The sequence below is a fragment of the Lycium ferocissimum genome, chromosome 12 (assembly GCF_029784015.1).
Source record: "Lycium ferocissimum isolate CSIRO_LF1 chromosome 12, AGI_CSIRO_Lferr_CH_V1, whole genome shotgun sequence".
Lineage (NCBI taxonomy): Eukaryota > Viridiplantae > Streptophyta > Magnoliopsida > Solanales > Solanaceae > Lycium > Lycium ferocissimum.
In genome coordinates, this window is record NC_081353.1 from 50,008,721 (window position 1) to 50,032,694 (window position 23,974).

The 23,974-nt window shown below is 35.8% G+C and overlaps 2 protein-coding genes across 4 annotated transcripts; both read right to left on the reverse strand.

The window, feature by feature from the left end:
- Positions 1–704: 704 nt before the first annotated feature.
- LOC132040102 (uncharacterized) lies at positions 705–6,231 on the reverse strand. Of its 3 annotated transcripts, XR_009410560.1 has the most exons (4): positions 5,870–6,231; positions 1,819–2,369; positions 896–1,501; positions 705–812 (listed from the first exon to the last, which is right to left on the reverse strand). XR_009410560.1 is itself a non-coding variant. In XM_059430717.1 (3 exons), exons 2-3 carry the CDS (start codon positions 2,138–2,140, stop codon positions 1,191–1,193), a joined length of 633 nt encoding a protein of 210 aa, XP_059286700.1. In that variant the 5' UTR covers positions 2,141–2,369; positions 5,870–6,231; the 3' UTR covers positions 828–1,190. The 3 variants fall into 3 exon arrangements, 2 of the variants coding, with proteins under 2 accessions (XP_059286700.1, XP_059286701.1); XM_059430717.1 differs by lacking the exon at positions 705–812 and having other exon boundaries at positions 828–1,501; XM_059430718.1 differs by lacking the exons at positions 705–812; positions 5,870–6,231 and having other exon boundaries at positions 828–1,501; positions 1,819–2,426.
- A 2,763-nt stretch (positions 6,232–8,994) lies between these two features.
- Positions 8,995–23,415, reverse strand: LOC132040750 (uncharacterized protein At4g10930). The gene is given in 14 exon segments (XM_059431419.1): positions 8,995–9,756; positions 9,758–9,817; positions 11,838–11,912; positions 12,004–13,246; positions 14,400–14,475; positions 14,787–14,870; positions 14,979–15,412; positions 16,591–16,656; positions 17,448–17,557; positions 18,122–18,191; positions 19,404–19,453; positions 19,683–19,773; positions 20,572–20,657; positions 23,305–23,415. Coding segments are annotated over 14 exon segments (3,087 nt in total). The 5' UTR covers positions 23,368–23,415; the 3' UTR covers positions 8,995–9,177.
- Positions 23,416–23,974: the final 559 nt, after the last annotated feature.

Here is a 23,974-nt window from a genome sequence, read left to right on the forward strand (position 1 = left end):
GGTATATCAGGAAGGAGGAATAGAACAGTATTGGACATGACAAGGTCCATGATGCCGCAGGCAAATTTACATATCTGCTTCTGGGGAGATGTTTTATTGGCTGTGGCCTATATATTGAATAAAGTGCCTTCTAATTCAGTTACTTTCGCTCCGTACGAGCTATGGATTGGTCATAAACCAAACCTGAATGATCTACGACCTTGGGGTTGTGCTGCATATGTAAAAGATCGTTTTGGTAAGTTCGGAAAACTGAGTCCAAAAGGGAAGAAATGTATCTTTATAAGATACTCCGAACACTCCAAAGGGTATGTGTTCATCGGTGAATTAGAAACGTAACATAAATTCTAGTGTTTCAAACTAAGTTCTTTGGTATGTTTTTGCATGCTTTCCTATTGTGACCAGCTTGTCCACACAGCCCACATGAAAGCGTAGCCCTCTTCTTCTTATCGTTATTATTATTCATTTCCGAAGCCGGTTTGTATCTCTTATTTTTTGGTCTTCCAACACTTCTCTTCCCTTCTGGTGGTAAGACCACATTCTCCATGACCTCTCTAGGGACAACCCATGTAGTCTCATCTGGAATAGGATTCACAGGAATTTCCCATGTTTTCATGAGATAATCCTTCTTGTAGTAGAAAGAGCAGAATTGGATTGGGTCCGTTCCATTGGGCTTTACTAAGCCAAGCGTGCCGACGTAGGGTTAATTCATTTGAAATCTCTTACAACTTCATATTCCCTCTCCGAGGTCCACTATGTTTATCCTTTTCCCTTTAACCAACCACTGTGTACAACTGGTCTATAGAAGGTATCGCCTACAGTTTTTTCAAGAAAACAGAAAACAGTTATTATGGATGCAATTCAGTAATACAATGAAATATTATACTTAAGTTTTTACCGTCATGTTCTGTGATGCAATCATATTTTTCTTCAACATCTTGTTGTACATTTTGCCAAGCTCTGTAGACTTCGTTGCATGTTTCCTATTTTCATAGCTCCATTGTGTCATCAACTTTGTCAAAAGCTCCAGCAAGCATCCTACTAGAAGCTCTCTTGCAAATTGTTTGTCGAATTCATTGACTCAGCGATATCGGAGGTCATGAAAATTGTCCTTTTCACTCTATAGATTACTCTAGACCACCGTTCATACCCAACATTAAACAAGTAAGGCTGCACTCGCCGATCAAATTTATTCAATTCGTTGATGTAGCGTTCAAACCTTTCAGTGGTGTAAGCCTTAGCCAAAGCAAAAAAGATCGGTCTCCTTTTTTCCTTATTTTTCCTAATAGTGCCTTGACATTGTTCCACAAATGGTAGATGCAAAAACAATGAGGCACTTCCGGGTAAACAGTTGATGTTGCATTCTGAATGCTATCATGTCTATCCGAAATAATACACATTCCTTCCCTAACCCTAAAAGTATTCTTCAGTTGCATGAAGAACCATCCCCAAGATGCATCATTTTCTGAGTCGACGAGTGCATAGGCTAGCGGTAGGATATTCCCTGTTTAGACAATATACACACAATTATACAATCAGTATAGAAAAATATACACAACTATACAATCAGTATAGAAAAAATATACACAATTATACAGTCAGTATAGAAAAATATACTCAATTATACAGTCAGTATAGGAAAATATACACAATTATACAACTAGTATAGAAAAATATACATAATTATACAGTCAGTATAGAAAAATATACACAATTATACAGTCAATATAGAAAAATATACACAATTATACATGTTTTATACAAGTATATACAAACTGTAACAACCATTATGAGAAAGGAATCTTGATATAGTGTACTCACCAGCTGCGTCCAGTATGCAAGTAGTCAAAATAGTCCCCCTATATGCTGCTTTGAGAAAGCTCCTATCAACCACCATTATTGGCCTACAATATTCCCAACCCTTGATAGATGAATACAGGGAAACAAATGCATAAAGGAAGCGTCCCTCATTCGACTTATGCAACCTTGTAACCATTTCTGGATTTGTGTACTCCAACATATACAAGTATGACGGCAACTCCCCATAAGATACACTAGGTTTCCCTCTTATTATTTCCATTGCATTTTCTTTAGCTCTCCACACTTTCATGTAGTTCAACTTAACGCCGTGTTCCTGTTGCATGTCACCTATTATATCCTTTGGAGTGTATTATCTTTTCGAATCAGAAAGTTTATCCACAACAAAACCAGAAACTAAAATCGAAGTAGCTTGACGTTGCATTAAGTATCTTTCAGAAAATGAATATGTATGAACATTATTGAAATGCCTCACTTTGAATATTTTTCCCATGTGCACGGCAGAAGATTTGAAACTCCAATCACAATTCTCATCCACACAAGAAAGGTGATACCTAGTAGTAAATAATTGAAACTTCTTAATACAAATTTATACACAAATATCCATAAACATATCCCAGCACATACATCGATACCTTAATCACTCTATCAACATACGTACTATTCAATTATACACATATAGAGAAAATACTCAAAATACCCCCCAACGTTTAACCAAAATCCCAACTACACACCTAACCTTTGCGTTAGTCCTATTACCCCCCTGGAAAAAAAAATTCAGCATTAAAATGCCCCTTTTTTGCTGATGTGGCAGTCCAATATGCCAACCCCCAATTATTAACAGGTGCTTGTCCACACGCGTCTGGCCTACATGCCACATCTTTAATTTTGCCCCATTTTTTATTAACCCGACCCGTAACCCACCCATTCTAAATTAAATCACCCCAATTCTCATATTCTAAAACCTAACCTAATCCAAATATCACGATCAACACCATTTTCAACCCCAATATTTGTCAACATATTATCACGTACATAAGGCGATTTAAAGTTTATTTTTCGTTGCTACTCATTGTTCATCTAGTAAAGGTTAGTTCTTTACATTTTTTTTTTTTTTCAAAAAATGATACTAGGATTTTGTGCTTTGTCGGCTTACCTGAAATCTGGACTATAAAGAACAAATTTTCATAGTTCCCCAACTGTAATCAGCATATTTATTATCATATTGTGCATATTGTTTGATTATTTTTTTTCAAAAAATGATGTAGTATAGGGTTTTCAGTTACTGTGCATATGCTTATCATTTTTTTTTATTCCGTTTGACATTAAGTTGAATTATTTGTTATTCTTTGTTTTTTTGTTTTGTATTTAGGTAGTACATGGCTGATTTTGTGTATGTGACCTTAAGATGGTACCATGGAGGTGTATTACAGTTAAATAATGGGGAACCAATATATGAAGGTGGGAAGTTACTGATATATTGAATGTCGATGTTGATATGTTGTCTTTTTTTTGAGTTGAGAGACTTTATTAAAGAATTAGGATACACAAATACTTGCACATTTAGTATTAAGCCACCTAATAGTAGCATTTTGGTAGATGTTGATAGTGATAAGGTTATTTTAAATATGACTATGGGTTTGAATGATGGTGATATTGTGGAGGTTTTTGTCAAGCACATGGTTGATGAAGCAGTTGTGGACTCACCTTTATTAGAATATGTTAGTTATGGGGATAGGGAGGAATCTTGTTTCCCTTTTAATAAAGGGGTCGATGAAAGAGGTAGTAATGAAAGGGTTGTTTAGGAGCCCTTCAATTGTCCTAATACACCTTTGTCCTTTTCTACTCAAATTTGTAAAAAAAAACCACCTCCTACCTCTTATACACCTGTTGCTACTGCTAAAAACACACCACCCCATTCCTCTTTAAACACACCACCCCATTCCTCTTTTACTTCAAATTTTTTTGTTCCAGAAAAAATACCTCCTGCCTCTCCTACACCTGCTGTTGCTCCTGAAGAAACAGCACCCCATTCCTCTTTTCTTGTCTTGATACACTGGAAAATACGTGAGGCCCTTCCTCTTCTACATCTGCAGCTTCAGTTGAAAATAATCCACCCCATTGTTCTTTTACTTGTGCTGCTAGTGCTGCTGAAAATACAGCAGGTCCTTCATCTTCTACACCTGCTGTTCATGAAGATCTAGGTCCGATTGGTTGATTCCTTAGATCAGGGGTTCGATTTCTCAGGCGATGATAGTGAACAATCTGTAGATGACATAGAAGGGGAAAGGTGAGGATGGATATGCAAGTGATGAGCCTGATGAGGTAAGAGAGTTGAGGGCTAAAATGAGGATTGAAGTTCAGAGGAGAAAAAGAAGTGAGAGGGCAAAACCTGATGGTGAAGAGGTTCAGTGGGTGAAGGGAGTGTGGATCTAGGATTTGATGAAACTACTGACGGTAAAGGTTGGTCTTGAGGGTAGATTAGGAGGTGATGAACCTTACATTGATAGTTACACGATGATAGCTTTGAAATAGATGAGGATGAGGGTTGGGATGATGAAGAGGACATTGAATCTATTGGGGTAAATCTGCCAAGAAGACAAAGGTTTATAAGAAGGAAGAATGATAAGAACAAAATCATTCATGACCCCACTGCCAGTCAGTATAGAAAAATATACACAATTATACATGTTTTATTCAAGTATATACAAACTGAAACAACCATTAAGAGAAAGGAATCTTGATATAGTGTACTCACCAGTTGCGTCTAGTATGCAAGTAGTCAAAATAGTCCCCCTATATCTTTGCTTTGAGAAAGCTCCCATCAACCACCATTATTGGCACATAATATTCCCCGACCCTTGATAGATGAATACGGGGAAACAAATCACATAAAGGAAACGTCCTCATCCGACTTATGCAACCTTGTAACCGTTTAGTTTGTGTACTCCAACATATACAAGTATGACAGCAACTCCCTATAAGATACACTAGGTTTCCCTCTTATTATTTCCTTTGCCTTTTCTTTAGCTCTCCACACTTTCATATAGTTCAACTTAACACCGTGCTCCTGTTGCATGTCACTTAGTATATCCTTTGGAGTGTATTATCTTTTTGGATCAGAAAGTTTATCCACAACAAAACCAGAAACTACAACCGAAGTAGCTTGACGTTGCATTAAGTATCTTTCAGAAAACGAACATGTATGAACATTATTGAAATGCCTCATACTTTTGAATATTTTTTCCGTATTGCACGGCGAAGATTTGAAACTCAATCTGAATTCATCCACACAAGAGAGGTGATACCTAGTAGTAAATAATTGAAACTTCTTAATACAAATTTATACACAAATATCCATAAATATATCCACAAAGCACATACATACAGTACACGAATCACTCTATCAACATACATACTATTCAATTATACAAATACAGAATATACAATTTTATACCATACCTTGTTGCACTTGATCTCTTCACCTTAAGTTTGGAACTTCTTGCATCGAGCCTTAGTTTTTTTACTTTTACTAAGCGTCTCTTGTTTATGTAAATTTTATCCTCAACATTTTTGTGTAAAGCGTTTTTTCTATTATACAATCATTGTTTTCGATTTCACGAACTTCTTCATCGTTCTCGTAAATCAATTTCATCATTCTCTAATTCAATCATATCTATTGTATATGCATCATCAATCTCTTGCATAAGTCCACCTCTACCTAAGCCCACTGGATTTGTAGCAGGCAATTGACGCCTTCTTCACTGTTATACACAACGGATAGGCTACACCAGTGTCATTGTGAATTAGCATAGGCAGTAAACCATCCTTCGGAATGAACTTGATCTCTATGATATTCAATTCAGAATCAACCCGGATTTGTTTTGAAATTGCTGCAACTAAGTTTTCAAAATTGAAACTAGATTCGATAACAACACAATCCCCAACAAAATTGACAAAATTATTTTCAGAATTCTATTCACCACTATGTTGAATGTATATAGGATAAACTTCCATTAAATAGAATTGAATCGAAATCAGTGTTTTCTCTTACTTTTGATCCAAGAATCTCTGAAAATCACTAATAATCAAGGAAAAAGTCTAGCAAAATCTACATGCAGATTTGAAGGAATGCAGGATTGGACGGAGAAATCGAAGAACCTGAAATCACGATTTTACTGCCATATACGATTGTATATTGGAGAAAATCATGAAAAATCTTCCAACAAAATCTTCGCAAGGATTTGGAGGAGAAATTAATGGGCGTTACCTTCTCAATCCAAACAGAGCTGAAAGAGAATATCCAGCCTCTTTTATAGTTGGGCCATGATTTGTTGGGCCGCAGGTTTGTAATTTAAAATATGTCCTATGAATATGTAATTTTGACTCATAAATTGTTTATTAGTGAAATTTTCCCTTTATTAAGGAAAGGGAAAACTACGTGAATATACATATTAAGGAGAAATATTTACCAAACGTGACGATAGTTTTCCTTATTTACAAAACATAACAACATATTACGAAACATGACGGATTTTCATATATTTTTCCTTTTTTTATTTTTTTTTTCCAGAAAATATATTTTTTTTTAAAAATATATTTATTTATTTTTTGCTCAAAGGCTTAAAAAATTACCTCAATTTTTTGTGTATGAAATGTGTGTGAGCGAAATTTTTAATATAATTTTCATACACAAAATTGTGAGTGAAAACTTTAAGCCTTGAAAATTGTACGAAAGTTGTTACAATGTTATTGTAGTTGTATTAATTTTCAAAGATCCTAATATAATTTATAAATGTAAATGCAAATTACGAATGTTGAAAGGCGAGATATACGTTTAAATAAAGTTCTATGCATAAAATTTTGGTAGTAATCTTTAGCGATCGAGATATCTGCGCATTTAAATACGTCTTTAGCCACCAAAGTTGAAGAAAATGAACTTTTCGTAGCTTGAGAAAGATATCTGCATTTTTATCACCTTAAAAAATGCGAGAGGCGATTATTTTAAAAGTGGATGTTGTATCGAAGTTGTATAAAATGTTGTTGTAGTTGTATTAATTTCACAATCTAACAAGACTTTATACGAAAATGTGAGTGAAATTTTAAGACTTGGCCAATCTAGGTATACTTCATTTTTATACACACAATTTTGAGCGGATTTTTAAGCACTTAAGCGAGACCTCTAGCATTTTACAAATACGTTTTTAATACGGATTTCAATACACTGCATTTTGGTGAACTTTTATGCCTTGTGAATACTCTTATTTCATACAACTTTCAATACATAAATTTTTGAGCCAAAAAAATATTTTAAAAAAATAATTTTTTTTTTTAATATGTTTTATATAAGTTTATAATATTATCTTTTTTGTAAATATAAAAAAAAAAGCCCATACGTCGCGTTTAGTAAATATTTATAACCAAGATGTATATATACGTAGTTGTCCATTAAGGAAATGGCAATCAAAATTCATAAACCTATCTATGGAGATTGATGTAAAAGAAAGGGGGACTCAAATGCTCAATGCACATAATAATAAAATAAGAATTATCTTAAATAACATAAATTTTGTAGCAATCTCAATTAAAATAATTTCTTTATCTGTTCTCTGAATAGATTTGAGAGAATGTAATTTCAAGAAAGAGAATGCACCAATGTATAAGAATTTCAAGAAAGAGAATGCACCAATTTATAAGTAAAAATTTATGCTGAAGAAAAAAGGAAAGGAAAAAGAGAAACTCAACTAACACCAAGGCAAACTCTGGCCGAAAATGAAAGCCTTAAGATTGATCTGATATCTCGTATTAAGCAGATTTTAACGCCGTTGGATCTTTAAATATTTCGAACCCTTAAATTTGGATTTAGAAGCTTATTTCACTATATTTTTTACCAGGAAAAGCCACAAGAATATTCTTTTAAGAACGAGAGTTATTGAAACTAGCATATTGGAGATTCCTAACAACACACTCATCTCTTTTGCTATCTGCGTTTGGTATGGTTATTTGCTATGGTAATGAAGAGAATAATGGTTTTATCAGTGTCTGAGGAAGAGTGACTTTTCACACAAAATAATACAGGGGATATAATCTTCACCCAGTTTGCAAAAATATGACATAGCAAATATAGCCCTATTGGTATTAGTTCTCGCGTCATATAAGCTCGGTGTTGAATTATCAAAGTATATGTGCTATGAATCTTTCTCCAGAAAGCACAAAGCATATTGCCGAGTGAGATGACCTTTGGAAGATAAAAACACTTTCGATTTGTAACAAATTAAGGATTGAATAGGTTACATAAAATTGCAGTAAAGCTTCGACTGCCAATTGGCATCTCTATAGTTTCTAATCTTTATACAACTAAGTCATAAATTCATAATACATTTATGTTCCCTCCAAAGTCCAAATGATGCAGCATTCTGCATTTAAAATTAGTCTATAATCTAAAAGAAAATGCCTCGTCGTCTGAGTCACTAATTTTGAGACTCAGACTAAATTACATTTACATCAGCCTAGTCCCCCAGTGTAACTTCTTAAGCTTCGACATAGATACAAAAACAGAAGCAATATGGAAAAGAATAGAGAAAAAAAAAAAACTAGGAGTCAAAAGCTGTACATCGCGTAACTATCACTAAGACAGATACTTGTTAGTTTTTTTGTTTTTGAGCTGTCTCAACGTACTGCTCTGCAAGTTTCTTAATTTTATCTCCTTCCTTGATGAGAAAATTAGCATTTTTGTCCTTTGGGTGATACTTCATGACTTTCTCAGTAGTTTTGCCCACAGCCCACCTATATTGTTCAACCGAGATCACCCCGCTCTTGCAAAGTGGTCTAATGTGCTCCTTCACGTATGCTTCGACCTGTCACAATATAACTTAATTAGTACCCGAAAGAAAAGATTCCAGGAAGAGAACAATGGTTTTATCAGTGATCAGGGAAGCGAGTGCTCATTTATTACCTTCATCGATACAGAGTTTTTGCTGCCTGATTCCTTTTCAGCAAGGGATTTCGATGTCTTCTTCACCTGTAGATTTTCACTTTTGGTAAGCCGGTTAGGTGATTTGGAAGCATTAGAGCTGCTGTCGTTTCCCTGCTCCGAAGACTTTGAAGCCTGATTGGATTCATCGACTCCATTGCTTTGTTGAACTTCAATGTTCATGGCCAGTTCATCAAGCTTGAGTGATGCCATCTCAGGATACTTCTGAATCAGCGGCTCTTTATCTGGTCCATACAACTCTTCACAGTCTACAATAGACTCTTCATCGACTGCCAGGGAACTATGATCAAGGCAATTTTCAGTCTGCTCAGCTGCAGTTGAGCTTCCAACCCCACCACTTGTTTCACATCCACTCAAGGAAGATGTGTCTACAGGATGTCAGGAATGTCCTGTTTTTCGTGATTTTGAAGTTCCATAGAACCATCAGATCCCACAGGGTAGATTGTGGAGAAGACAAGTTTCATTTTAGATTCTTCTGGCTGCAGCGCAGAGATCATTGAAGTTCCAGCACCAGAAAAGTCATCATCCTCCAAACTATATTCAAAATCCCCATATATATCAAGTTCTGGAGGAGCATCCACTTCAAACACATTCTCTGGCCCGTCATCTTCAACTTCTTTTGATATGCAAATTTCCTCTTTGACTTCCTCCAAGGGGCAACTTGGACTATTTGGAGGTGAATCGGACAAAAGTCCTGCATTTCTTAGCGCTTCATTGACTGCTGGATCAGAAGAATGGGCGTCGCTTAATTCTTCTGATGAGTTAGTTAGAACTTCTGATGTTTGGCAAGGATTTGGCTCTGCAACACCAACATGACTGGCATTGTCTGATCTGCGCAGTTCTTGTGAGCAGAGATTTACATATACTAGTTTGCTATTAGACCTATCAGCAACCTCCTTTTCAATATTAACCGCGTCTGCAATTGCCAGTTCTGTTTCTGCTGTTCTGTTTAACAACTGACAGATTTGTTTTCCTTAAGAGGTGCTCAGTGAAACGGTGAAGTTGAGCCTGAGAGAAAAACCAGAGGAAAAAATTGATAAATTACATATAACCAAGATGAATGATTTGCTCAGTTTGTGGTTATGGGAGAACAGAGCAAACGGACAACATTTTATAAGGAAAAAATCCCCCAGGAATCTGTTATATTATAGAGGAAAAAACTGTACTATTTTTTTAGAAAGGTAACGTGAAAAAAAAGGGCACCATTCATCTCCTGGTTATATGGATCTGTAATCCAATAAGCAACATACTAACTAGGGATTTTGAATAAGTCATTATTCTGTATAGTTTTAATTCTATTGGACGTCCCGAAGGGACAAGACTTTGAATAGATCCTATTATCACATGTGAAGGATTAACAAGTTGTTAGATGCCAATCAACATATGGAATAGATGCTAGTGGAATTGTGGTGATAATGTAGATATCTACTGTGAGAATGATTTCTAGCTACCTAAGATAATGAAGCTATCTCCTAGGAGCTCAGGGTTCTCCGTCAAATTTGAGAATCAAAGACCAAACAGGAAACAAAATATAGAGGCGTGTTTCACAACAGTGCTGTCAGTAGCAAATGCCTTGCTGCTTCAAAAGAGTAAAGCAGACAAAAAAAGCAAAGAAAAAGAAGTGTCGAGAATTGTCAGGCTTTAAGCGCAAACCACGAATGAAGTTTCGGCTTTAAGGAAGAAAGATGCAAATGAAGAGGGGGAAAAAAAAAAAAAAGAAAGAAACCGTATACAATTCAAGAATGATGACTATAAACACAAACACTAATTATATTGACAGAGGAACTGAAACAAATGCAATTAAGTGAAACAGTTATTGTTTCATGTTGTCTCATTCAAGACAAAGCCGATGGGTGATGAGGTGTGCGCCTTAGTGTCTTGGTGTCTGAACTGGAGCTGTCTATGGAAGTGGAAACAGTCAACCTGCTTTGCACCTAACTCCAGCGCTTAAACACACCTCCACTGCCATGTAGGAGCCTCATATACTTAGCTAAAGAAATAACTTCATAGATCCTCATTTTTGCAAAATAAATCAGAATAATGGGGATTCTTTTCCGTCAGTCCATATGAACCTTTTTGTTTATCTCTTTCACTTATTTTTCTTTTTCATTATGTGGTGAGCATCTCCAGCAGTACGACGTTTTCCATGAGGAAAACAAAAGGGTTATTAAAGGCTTGATGGCATAATGAATATATGGAACATCTGCTTATAGATGCTTGACACAATATAAATAGGATATTTACTCAATGTGGGAAAATATCCAACTTTGTAACACTCAAATCCTAACATCGTAACGCTCCCACTTAAACACTCTAACAAGCACCCTCAAACTCAAAGTGAAGAGACAAACTTGAGTTTGCTTGCTTTGAAAATATAGGAAGTAAATATCGCCAAAAAAAAAAAATGCAAAGTTAACAAAAAAGTTGAGGTCATCTGGAATCTCGTTGGAGAAGCTGCTCCCCAAATAATAAACCGAAAAGAGGTGTGCCAATGCCAAAAAAGTCTCCATAAGAGGAACGGTGACGTAATAGACACTGGAAAGAGGCATGAAACGGCTGGAACGGCCGCTGGAAAGAAAAGTGGTGCCACCAGAATAGTTGCTGAAAAGGTATCGTGCAAGTGTAACAATAATCAGAAATAAGATTAGTGTCTCTGGAACGGTCACCGGAAAGAGGAAACAGAAGCAGAATATTTAAAGCCACTTGCAGATAACGCGAAGCTAATTGAGCCCTGTAGAGGCTCTGCAATCAAATTCTCTTTTTGAAACTGAATCTGCTACCAAATTCTTTAAATAAATAAAAACTGGCGAGGAGACAGATTTATTGAAGATATGATGAATACAAGGGCACACCAATTTATACATGCTAGGCACATTGTTTCCTGCAACAATATGCAATTTTTATAGCACTCTTACCATAACATTCTAACACCTCGAATATCAGACCATAGAATAGCAAAATTATCACCCTGGGGCCTGGGTAACAAGTACACTTAGAAAAGACTTGAAATGAAAAGGACAGTGCTTACCAGCCTGACGGACATGGGGATTTTATTATGACGACAGGGTGCCAAAGCTGGCCGCATGTCTTTCGGTAGCTGAGCCTGCTCAGAAGTTTAAAAACAAGAAATGATCAGGTGCAGAACAACAGGCAGCAAAAAGAAATGGTACAAAAGGAAAAAAAAATTAACGTACTAGCAAAGGATAATTATTTTTCAGTACGGCACTGTCCTCTTCATTTTCCAGGGTCCCGCTCTTGCTTGCTGCTGCTGTTTTTCTTGCAAGAACCTCTAGTGCCCACTTCCTCTTATCGCTCCTTGTATTATCACATTTTACAGCTGTTTCCTCCTTGGTACACAATTTCAAACCACTTGATGTTGATGTAGACGGCCTATCAGTGCCTTTGATTGAAAGTATTCTAGTAATATCAGCCTTAGTGGTTGGGACACTTACCTTGGCCCCCTTAATTTCCAAAGGAGAAGCCACCACCACAGAAGACACATTTACGGGTGGAACTATACTGGATGGACTAGCAAAAGATGTTGCTGAAGTGCTTGATGTCAATCCGTTATCTTTGTTCTGATCAGCTCCAACAACAGTACGGGTAGAGGCAGGCTTGATATCCTCCTTTCTTGGAAAAACCGAATTATCTGCTAAATATAGCCTTGAAAGAATGGAAGACCTTCCTTCCCCTTCATTCACAGGCTTTGTTGCTGCATTCTCAGAATCATCTCTCAGGAGGTCAAGAACCGACTTCAATGTCTGAATCTTCTCAGGCTTTGACATGTTTGAGCATCTGTATTTCCAGAATTCTACTTCACAATCCCGAGTCCATGCTCTCCGTCGTCTTCCTCCAATACCATAAATCTTTTTGGTTAGGTTTTCACGTACTTTTCCCTTCTGCAACAGTGACCTCTTTGCTTTCAGATCCACAGAAGGCTTCTTAGTTTCAGCTGTAGATCCTGTCACAACAGCTCTAAAAGCAGTCAGAAGTTTCGGATCAAGATGCTTTTCCCCTTTATCCCCATAAGACTTGTTACGAACAGCTTCTCTAATTTCTTTCCTCAGATTTTCAACTAGCACTGATGAGTCCTCATCACCAGTTCTCCGCATGATCTTTTTAACCCTCAAGCGAGCTGCATTTTCTCTTAGTTCAGAGGACATTCCATCCTGGTTGCTATGTGCAAGCTTCTTCAAAGTTTTACGACCTGTTCCTTGAACTATATTCATTATGTCAGTGTTAAGATTTTTATTTTCAGGTTTACATTTCATTTTCTCGTCCTTCAAGGTGATTGCTCGAGGTTTATCGGACTTGTCAGAAGCAGATACTGGAGGTTGGTCCTTTGTATTAATTTGCTCACTGGTTCCCTCGATTTTAACTCTCTTCGGATAATTGGCAGGCTCAGCTTTGGCTCTAATGCCTCCATCATCAGCATTTCTGCAATCACTATCAGAACTGTAAGCAATCCTAATAGAAATGGAAGGACAAAAGTAAACTTAATAAAGAAGGTCGCAGTTGTTGAACATTTGGCTCTAGCAGGTTTCTGATAGAACGATAGCATATAGTAGTTATTTAGAGAGCTTAACTTCTATAGCACTTGATGATTATTATATCTCCACAAGACTAGTGCTTAACGTGACAACAACATAGACTGGTGATGGCTACTTAAAACTCATGCTTCATAGGATTACATTTTGTGAGAACACAATACACATGAATGCACAGGGAAATTGGAAAGAAACATTGAATCATTTTCAAAAAGCAATTAGGTGAATATATTATGAATAGTGAAATACAAGATTAGGCAATTAATATCTTGTCAGTGCGCAAGAAGTTCCAAGAAGAAGTACAGGTCATTAAAAAGAAGCCCAGATCGGGTTGCTTATGTCCCAAAAGACTCTGAGCCTTTCCCGCCAATTAATAGGCTTGACATGCCTTTATCACTTATAGAAAGAAGAAAAATGTAGTTCAACCTGTACAGAGGAAAAGAAAACTAATATGCAACTAGCAGACTGCATGTAACGTTGGGATACGTCTAGATGTTTAAAACATACCCAATCACAAAAAATATGGGGACGCATTACAATTCAATGTCTATCTTTTAATTCCTATGTCTTACATAGTAAGAAAAAGATCAAAGTTTTTCAGTGAAAAAGATCAAAGTTGTTCAGTGACTTCAGTCACATGGAACATCTCAATTTTCTAATATGTACGCCAGGGGCAAGTCCAGGAGAGTCATGCCAGATGATGCACAACTAGTAGCCACATGTTTTGTCAATTAGTCATTGGCAACCTAAGCTGCGTGGACTCTTCACTTTCGTTGCCGCACCCGTGTTGGATTCTCCAAAAATGCACTACTTTTGGAGTGTCCGACACGCACCCGTCAATATTTTCGAAGAGTCCGAGCAACATAGCTGGAAACATGGGCTTAAGCCACTTAAAGAACCCATGTAAAAAAAAAAAAAAAAAAAAAAAGATCATCACAGGTACAGTTGCAACTTTTTCACTGGATAGCATCAGGTTTAAGCGTTAAGATAATCAGAAACAATGATCCTATTTAATCAAATGAAGAGGTTTAATTGCATAATACCTGTTTTCCCTGCGCTTTCTTTTTGCACCGGAAGCCACAACCTTGTCCTCGTTCTTATCAAGCGTCACTTTTTCACCTGACACATCAACGGCAAACATTTCAGAAAGAAAAAAAAAACACACGTACCTATGTCTTATAAAGTTTATAATGAACTAAAAAATTTCAGAAAGCAACAATGCTCAAGAATACAATATTTAGAAAAGTTGTTTGCTAAGGTCATATACTTAGACAGACACATCAATGGCAAACACTTCAGAGAAGAAAAATATGAAAGCATGTATGTACATGTCAATAAAGTTTATAATGAACTAAACGTTTTCAGGAAGCAACAATGTTCAAGAATCCAACATTTGGGAAAGTTGTTTGCTACGGCCTACGGTCATATACCTGGAGGAAGGCATTCTGACGTATTCTTCGGTCGTGCAGCTTGAGGTACTTGATATCCAGCTACCTTCGCATTTGTAACGTCTACTGGAGATGCATAGAACATTAATAGCTTAGCTATCTAGCTGGCCCAGCTTAAGATAGATATCCAAATCCAAAGGAACAAAAGAAATTCCCGAAACATTGTAAGCATACCATTACATGCTGAAAATGAGTTCACTGACAATCCCAGATGAAGATCTAGATTTGGTTGAACCGGTTCATTACTAATTAACTGCGTTGATGAATCAGACTTCACATCCACAGGGGTAGCAGAAGGCTGCGCTGAATCTGGACATTCATTTTGTGGCAAGGACAGTTCTATACTGGGAGTATCAGGAACAGGATCATGGATCAAAATGCCAGTATTTATAGCCTCTTCAGTATCTAGATTTAAAAGTTTTCTCCCTGGTACTTCATCCTGTTTGTTCCTCTCAACAATCGAGACGACAACAGCCGTCTCACCAGCATCAGCAACAGATACAGACACTTCCCCTGAAAAGGAAGCCTCAAGCAAACAGTTATTGCTGGCATTTTCTGGACCAAACTTCTTGTAAGATTCTGACTTTTCGGGTAGCTTGTCTACACATCTGCATAGCGTGGTAATAATAAGAGTTATGTTTAAAACCACAACAGGTGCTCAAGATTAAAATATCAACTTACCTCCATCCAAGGATACATTTTTTTAAAATCCAAAGATACATTGACAAATAAAACTATATGTGGAAGGCATTTTTAAAAGGAATTTTCTATAGGTGGCAATTTAGGCAAACTACACAAATTTATGTACAATTCTAAGCAAGACAACAGATCTTAACTAATCCTGAATACTCTAGGCACGACTACGGCACCTAAATTAGTAATTATTCAAGTATTGTCTTTGCATAATCTTAACACTCCCCCTCAAGCTAGAGCCTATTTGTTATATGTCTAGACTGTAACATTATATTAAATCTGAGGAGACTGTAACATTATATTAAATCTGAGAACTTGTAAGGAATTTAATACAAAGATCTACAAGTTGGTAATTTCAGTTGGCGAAACCAATGACAATACATCTAAAACCATGGAAATTATCTAAACTGAGTGGATCAAACCAATGGCAATACATCCAAATTTAATATTCTGTCTAGTATAATGAAAATTCACCTTTATAAGTTCTTGTTATAAACAGGATTGAGATGATCAGAAAGGCAAACTGATTACATATCAGCTTAATCTATTTAACTTCATTATACATCAATTCTTGAAGAAGCTGTTTTAGCTAGAAAAATTCACAAGCTAAAAGGGGTACAGCTCGATCTTCCGTGCTGGTGATCAGCGTAGAAGTGTACTGAATTGCCTTTTAAACTACACAGTTGAGTTTCAAAGAGTTGGGATTACTCCCTAAATCTGATTTTTTTCAGTTATCGGATAAAGTTAATCCGTAAATCTGTAAGCATGACAATTAAATAGAATAGATTGAAAAAGATTGTAGAACTTGGTTATTCTCTCAAACATGGTTGATATTCTTAGTAAGTTACAAAGATTATAGTTTATGTAAACTACAAAATTATGATTCTAGGCAAGATTACAAGTCCTGACTAATTTTAAGTATTCTAGGCATAACTGCAGTAGCTAAGTACAAATCAGGCATAATCTTTGTGTAGTCTCAAAAACAGACAAGTCACACACATAAAACAATAGCAGCTAACGGAAATCTACACATGTTCGGCTGCTAAATACACATAAACAAAGAAATGTGGAACTAATACTCATGCTTGCTTACCTTGGGCATAGCCATGAACTTTCAGAAGTGTCCTCAGTGTCAAATCCAACACAAAAGGCATGATACCTACTCACATATATGCAAAGAATCACTCAGAGGAGAAGCCCTTGAAAAAGAAGTAAGGAAATTAAGAACTTCAGCTGCATGAAGCACTTCCTAAGTTTAAGTTTACAGTAGGAGAAAAAGTTACGGGAAACCTCACTGCTGGATAAAGTGATAACATTATTTAGAAGATACATAAGCAGGCTTTTAGATGAGTCTGTCTCCGTTACCGTGCTAAGAGAAATGGGCGTTGGGTTGAACTTAACTCTAAGTCCAACACCGTAAGGAGACAATAATCCATTCCATCAACCAATATGGAACTGACTAACATTGGCAACAAGGATATCCATTTGGATACCTTGTGCAAGTCAAAGTAGACCAAATTTTGAGATGGAGGAAGTAAATTGTTGTAGAATATGTAAAATAAGAAATTCCACAACACAAAGTATGTCCATGGGGTGCTTCTCAAGCTCTCATAAAATGCCATGTTGCAAAGCTTATACCATCTGTGGATCACTCTCCTTACTGCATCTTAGGTCCATAACTACGATGCTATCAATTTTATACAAACCCTCCGAATACATCACAACATTCTGTTGCATCAGTGCTTTATATGTACACAAAACCAAACATGCTCTAAACAGGCAATAAGCAAAACGGAGAAAGAAAACGAAAGGGCTGTATTCGTCTTTTCACATCATCCACACAGAATTATTCAACTTAGCAGTAGGCAATTATATTAGCAAAACAGTTACTATTAGATTAAGAAATCTTTTACTTGATCAAAAAAAAAAAAAATTGATATATTACCATACCATATATCACATGAATCACAAGCAATTGACGTATCAAGATTCAGATCTCCTTCATTTTTAACTGCGCCAGCCCGAACTTTGCAGCCATCTCCATCCAAGCAGACAACTGCCTAGAAAAGACAAAACATAGTAATTACAGACAAAGAGTTGACTTCAAGATAAGAACGCAATATGACCAAAATAGTCATCGTCTCATCGAAACCCCAAAAAAATGCATAAGATTTCCAACAAAAGACAACCACTACTAGCAAAACTCTGTTTCATTAATATGCAAGAAATCTTACTGCTAGGATGGCAATGAATGACATAAGAAACATAATCTCAGCTTTTCTAAGCATGAAACTATTACATCACCTAATAGAGTTTTGTTCTAGTGTAGGAAGTCAAATGATAGCACTGGAAGCATGGGAAGAGAAATGAGAACGCATAGTATGTTGCATGTCAAAGAAATGAAGAGGTAATGCAGCTTTACATGACTTGCATACAACCAGTCCCGAATCTCATAAGTAATTTATTATGTGCAAGGAAAACTATGAGTTGATCAAAAGGAAGTCATGAGATTTCAGCGTATTTATTTTATGCAGGCTCTACAGGTATGGCTCCCATAGAGATTGGGGTGCCAGTAGCAAAGGTGGACAATGACTACTCACAGTCACTGGAACATGTTAACTCACATTCTCGTCGATATAGTATGATGGGAATGAAAGAGTATTAGTCTTCCCTTCAATGGACCAATCATCATCTCTGCAAAGATCAGAGAGTTAAACCCGATAGTAATTGCTTGCAATTTACTAGCAGATAATAACTAATCAAGCCACTGCTAGAGAATGAGCATTATTAAATTAAACCTTCTCAGAAGATATGCATGATATAAGATCAAAGATCTATACTGAATTACCTGAGAATGAAAATAATATTCTTTGGATAATGTATCTCAGTATAAACTTTAGGAAATTAAGTTTTAAAACTCAGACTATGGCTAGAAGCTTTCACCATATCCATACTCAACAACCTTGAACCTCAAGGTCCAAACTTTAAAAACTAAGGAAGAACAATAAATGATACAGAAACCTGCAAGAGCAATTCAAATAGCAAGTACAGCAATTAACTGCAGTAAATCTAAAAAATACAGCATCAGCTTCAAAAGAAAGTTGAGATTTTTGATAATAGTGAGAGAGTTATCTACAAGAGTACATTTGCAGCACCACGCATCACATGAGCTGCAACTATGCAGTCTTATGGAAGTGGTTGGAAAAGACCGTTATATGCCATTAGCAAAGACCAAAACATGCAACAGAAATATCTTATAAGTAGAATTTTTTTAGTATTCCAGATAGTTATTAGGTCAGCTAGAATGTTGAAGCACAAGAAAAGTCCCTACACAAACAGTAGAAAATCTTTAGCATCCATTTTGAGGAGAGAGGAATTGTGAAAATGTTAAGAATTTGCAAAAAGATTATAAATTTTCACTTGTGATTGCCAAGTGATTTCCTTTGAACCAGCACGACCGAGGCTTATGAGTTCTCACATTTGTGGAGAAAAACAAAGGTAGTGCTTTCAAAGATTTGCAAAGACAATAGATTTCACTTGTGATTGCCAAGTGATTTCCTTTGAACCAGGCAACCAGCCAAACTGAGGCTTTCTCAGGTTTTCTCTTTTTTGTGGCTTTATTTCTCTAAAGTTCTTCACATATACCTTTATTTTTGGCTAGTATATGGATATTCCATATTGTTTAATCTCACAACTCGAACAATTTCAAGATCACACATTTACAACCAACCCTCCATTGGGTGTTCTTTTTACATCAAGTGTATAGTTGCTTCTTTCCCCAATCAAATTAACAAAAGAAATGGATCTAACTGAATCTTTCTTTTTCAGCAGTGGATAATGACCATCACTGGAAAAGATGTAGTGATTGATATAGATTTGATAAAGAAACAAACACAACAACTATACCTGGTATATAAATCCTCCTCAGTCTGGCTGCCCCCTATGGTATCAAATACCTTCACGAAAATTGGTAAGAATTAATTGGGCTCCTCAAAGATCTTTCAATATAATTTTACGAAAACTTCTACAATTGACTTAAGATGGGAGAAAAACCTCAGAACCATCGGCAAACAAAGAGCAAGCATTAAACGATAAGTGTGTAACTAAGACATTGTTGAACTCATTAATGAATTGAGAAAGAGGATTAAACAATGTGAAGCAGCACCAATAGTTCCAGTTACTTACAGGCACACAAGTGATCAATTGAAATTCACTCTGGCAAAGTGGGCATAAGTTTGTGATGGTAGCCCAGTTGTCAATGCATGTAAAACAAAACCTGAAATTTTAAATGACGAGCTCAGGTCATTATTTGTGTCTGTGCAAGGAGTTAGCAGAGGTTGGATAAAAGTCCAAATTTGAAAAAATTAATCTCAGTAATGTCCACATTCACAAAGCTTTACTAAAACCTTACTTCTTATGGTATGCAGGCACAGTAATTGGCTTCACAAATATCGCAACTCATCATAAGTAGTAACAGAAGATGAAGATAAAAGTCGTGGAACTGGAAATTTGCATAATTTCCGGCGATGTGGCATCATCAGCAAAAATATATATCAGAGTCACATAAACAACAAGGCCAATCAAGATTACAGCTGATTTGCAGAGTGAAACTATGCCGAAGTCATGAATAATTTAGATAAACAATAAAAACGTCGTAATTGAAGCATTCTGCAGAATGTCTACTCAAAGAGAACAAAGCATAACTGCCACCCAAGACAAAAATCATGTGTGCTGTCAAGCATAGAAATTTCTGAACTCCACATACTGTTACAGCCTTGCAGGCACATAGACGTAGTATGCTAAAAAGAAGTCGTACCAAGAGTAAATCATAATAATATTAAACTTAGGATTGTCGTGAAGGGAAAGGGTCAGATAAATCAATTGCACTAAGAAAAGAGTAAGTCAACTAACCGCGCTTAAGGGAAAGAGGAAAGAACAGGAAAAAAGGGAGAAGCCAAAGGTCTCTCAAATATAAACGCACTGAACATCCATTTATGCCAAACTACAATTGCTTCCTTCTCTATTTCAATGTCACACAGAGTGATGAAGTTGGAAAAATAGTTTAGTTAATTACCAGTGTTGACAGCAGTCTAGAACTCCTCTATCAATGACAACATCCATACATATCCCACATCTTTCACCGTCCAACATCGACGGATCCTGCAATGAAATCCATATACGCTTCAACATAAACTTCCATGAAAAGTTTTAATCAGAATCTTAGTTCAGTAAATTAACTAAAAAAATGCATCTGGGATCAGTCCACTTCGAAAAGAAAAATGTACATCAAACGGTTAGGCACGATATAATTCATTTTGTGCCTACATGAAAGATTGACTTTTTAAAGACTATATGGTTCATTTGGCTCATCTTCCGTCATCTTTGAACATATTTAAGACAGCATTATATTCTCCTTCCAAGAGTTTGCACACCCATCTTCTTCAAGTTTCTGACTTTGAACTCGTAATAGGGTGTGTTTTGGTCATGTTTGGTTGGTCCAATATTTTGGACAACATTTTCTCAAGGAAAACAAGTTCCTTAAAAATGAGGATAATGACTTCGTTAATGGAAGTAGCGAAAACAAGTTCTACAAGTCACATTCCAAGTTCATTGTCTCCTCCCACCCATTCAACGCCCCCAAACCCCACACCTTGACCATCCCACCCCCCACCACCCCTGAACCCCCACTCCCCACCCCATCCCACCCCCATAATATTTTGCTAGATTACATATAAATGCGGGATTACACTGAGTATGTTGTTGTTGTACATATATATGCTCTTGGGATAATATATTTTTGCTTACTTACCAAACACTAGAAAATAAGTAAGAAAACATTTTCCTTCTTACCAAACACACCCATAGAATAAGAAAATTTAGTAGGCGTTTGGACATGCGATGAGATGAAATCGGCGTTTGGACATGCGATTTCATCTCTAATTTCATCTCATGAGATGAAATCCCAAATCATCCAAAAAGGCATGATTTGGGATTTGAAATCATGATTTCAAAAAATATAAATGTAAAATTTGACCCATATGTTTGTATTTTGTAAAAAAAGACCCATAAATTGATAGATATATTTACCAATCATGTTTACCAACCAATTGTATTAAATATTAATCTGCAGGTTGGTAAAATATATTTACCAATCATGTTTACCATGTGGGAGGATTATATTAAAAAGTAGTTACATTACTATTCATGTTAATTTTCCTTTTTATTGAACTAAAGTTTGATCAATTGATGTTGTATTTTTTAGAAAGGCCTTCTAGTAGCGTATTAATTTTATTATGAACTATGATTTACTCATTTGGTAAGATTATATAAGAATTGGGAAAATTTTAATCGTTTTCACAACTTGTGGGGTTTTTATGTTTATAAAAAAAACTGCAACTTAAGAAATCCAAATTGCATGTCCAAACATGATTTAATCTCATGATTTCATCTCATGAGATGAAATCATGTCCAAACGGCTCCTTAATTACATGAATAGTATTTCTCATCTCTATGAGTAAGTGATGACCCACTTTTCAGGCTAATCAAGCTTTAGGGGAGTAACCACATTAAGTGCTGAATACTTAGTTAGGCCAACTGACAGAAACAAATACCCATTTAGTTTTATATAACAGTACTCCCTGTGTCCCAATTTATGTGATGGTGTTTGACTGGGCACGAAGTTTAAGAATTAAGGAAAGACTTTTGAAATTTGTGATCTAAAATAAGTCATAGATATTTGTGTGGCTATAAATCATTTCAGGGTAAAATAGGAAGTTTATAGTTAAATACTTAAATAAGCTAGTACTCCCTCCATCCATTTTTACTTATCATCTATACTAAAAATAGTTGTCCATTTTTACTTGTCCAGTTTGAAAAACCAAGAGATAATTTACCATTTCATATCTATTTTACCCTTATTATTAATTATTAAGTTGGAAAGTTCAAAGAATTTTATTAGTTGCACAACTTTTAAAGTAAGTTTTATTGCTTTCAATCATTAAGTTACTTAGCAATAACTAGGGGTGATATAATAAAATTATAATTCTATTTTTGGCTCCTTATAGGCGTGCCCAGTGGCGGATCCAGGATTTTCAATCAGGGGGTTCGGAAAAAACAACATAAATATAAAAATTAATGTTGTTCCTGGGAATCGAACCTAGGACGCCAGAGACAATTTTGAACAACCTGGACTACTTGTGATAATCTTTTGCATTTGTTCAGGGTATTCAAAAGTTAATATATGTACATAAACCAGTGTTATCAAAAGCGAAAAGCGCAAAAAAGCTCTAAGGTTAGCTGGGGCTTTAAGCGCAAATAAAGCATGGGCTTTAATGAAAAAAAGCGCAATGGTGCAAAAATACAAATATGTATATGTTTAGTCCAAGATTAATAGTAATAAGCATGAATAACAAATATACGGACAAACAAATTGTAAAAATATTACGATAAAGTGAAATATCAATCATCTAGTGTCATCTCTCTCAAGAGAGGCTCATTGACAAGGAAAAGTATGTCTTAGAGCCTTGATGATGACACTTTGAAGCGCACATAAAGCGAAAGGCGAAGCGCTCAACATGTTTTGAGCCTCGCTTCGGGGCTTAAGCACGCTTTTAAGCGCGCCTTTGATAACACTGAGATAAACACAGAAAATCTTTCTAAATTATAAATGTAACTTTTTGTCATTCCAAGTCAATAAAAGGGGAAAGTGTATAAAAATGGAAGTAATGGAGTATTTGGACCGACTAAAAATTCTGTAAATTGGGACATATAGAGTACCAATAAACAGGGCAGTGATAATGAAACTTACATCATTATTTTCATCAATACAACAGTTATCTTCTTCAGGCATTGCCTCCGTAAACAATTCCATCTCTAATAGCTCCGCATACACCTAAAAATTAAAAAATAAATAAAAGCAAATACATGAAAAAGTTAAGAAGATCAAAAATATTGGAATTTTAACAAACCGTAGGGTTTAACAATTACTTTAGTCATTTAAACTCATTTATATGAGTGTGCATAATTGAGATTATAAAAGTTTAGGGTGAATTTTGAAGATTAATTACCTAATTTATTAGAAACTGATAGTTGGAGTTTTTGATTGACTGGAAGATATATATTGAGGAATTTCATATTTCTGAGAAATGGGTTTTGTGTAGATTGAGGAACCTCTATAAACATATATGCTTTTGGTGTCATTTGCACTTCTGTCTCAATTTTCAAATAGGGTCAAAAGTGCAAATAAAACATAGCTACGAATTGCATTTTTACAAAAACAGTCCCCATTTTTGTGTAATTTTTACTTTTTTTTTCCCCATTTGTAGGCTCCATTGTTTTTTTACATAAATTAAATTTATCTGAAAACAGATTCAAATTAACTTGTGGTAAGGAAAAAGTTATAAATCAAAAATAGTAAAACTAACCGCTATCACCAATGAGGAGGAGTTTGATGAGATAATCATAATCTGCTCGAGCCC

Coding starts and splice junctions, on each gene's coding strand:
- LOC132040102 (XM_059430717.1), bottom strand. CDS start 2,140: ATGCAACAGGAACACGGCGTTAAGTTGAACTACATGAAAGTGTGGAGA. Junction 1,502..1,818: donor TTGCATACTGGACGCAGCTG/GTGAGTACACTA, acceptor TTGTCTAAACAG/GGAATATCCTACCGCTAGCC.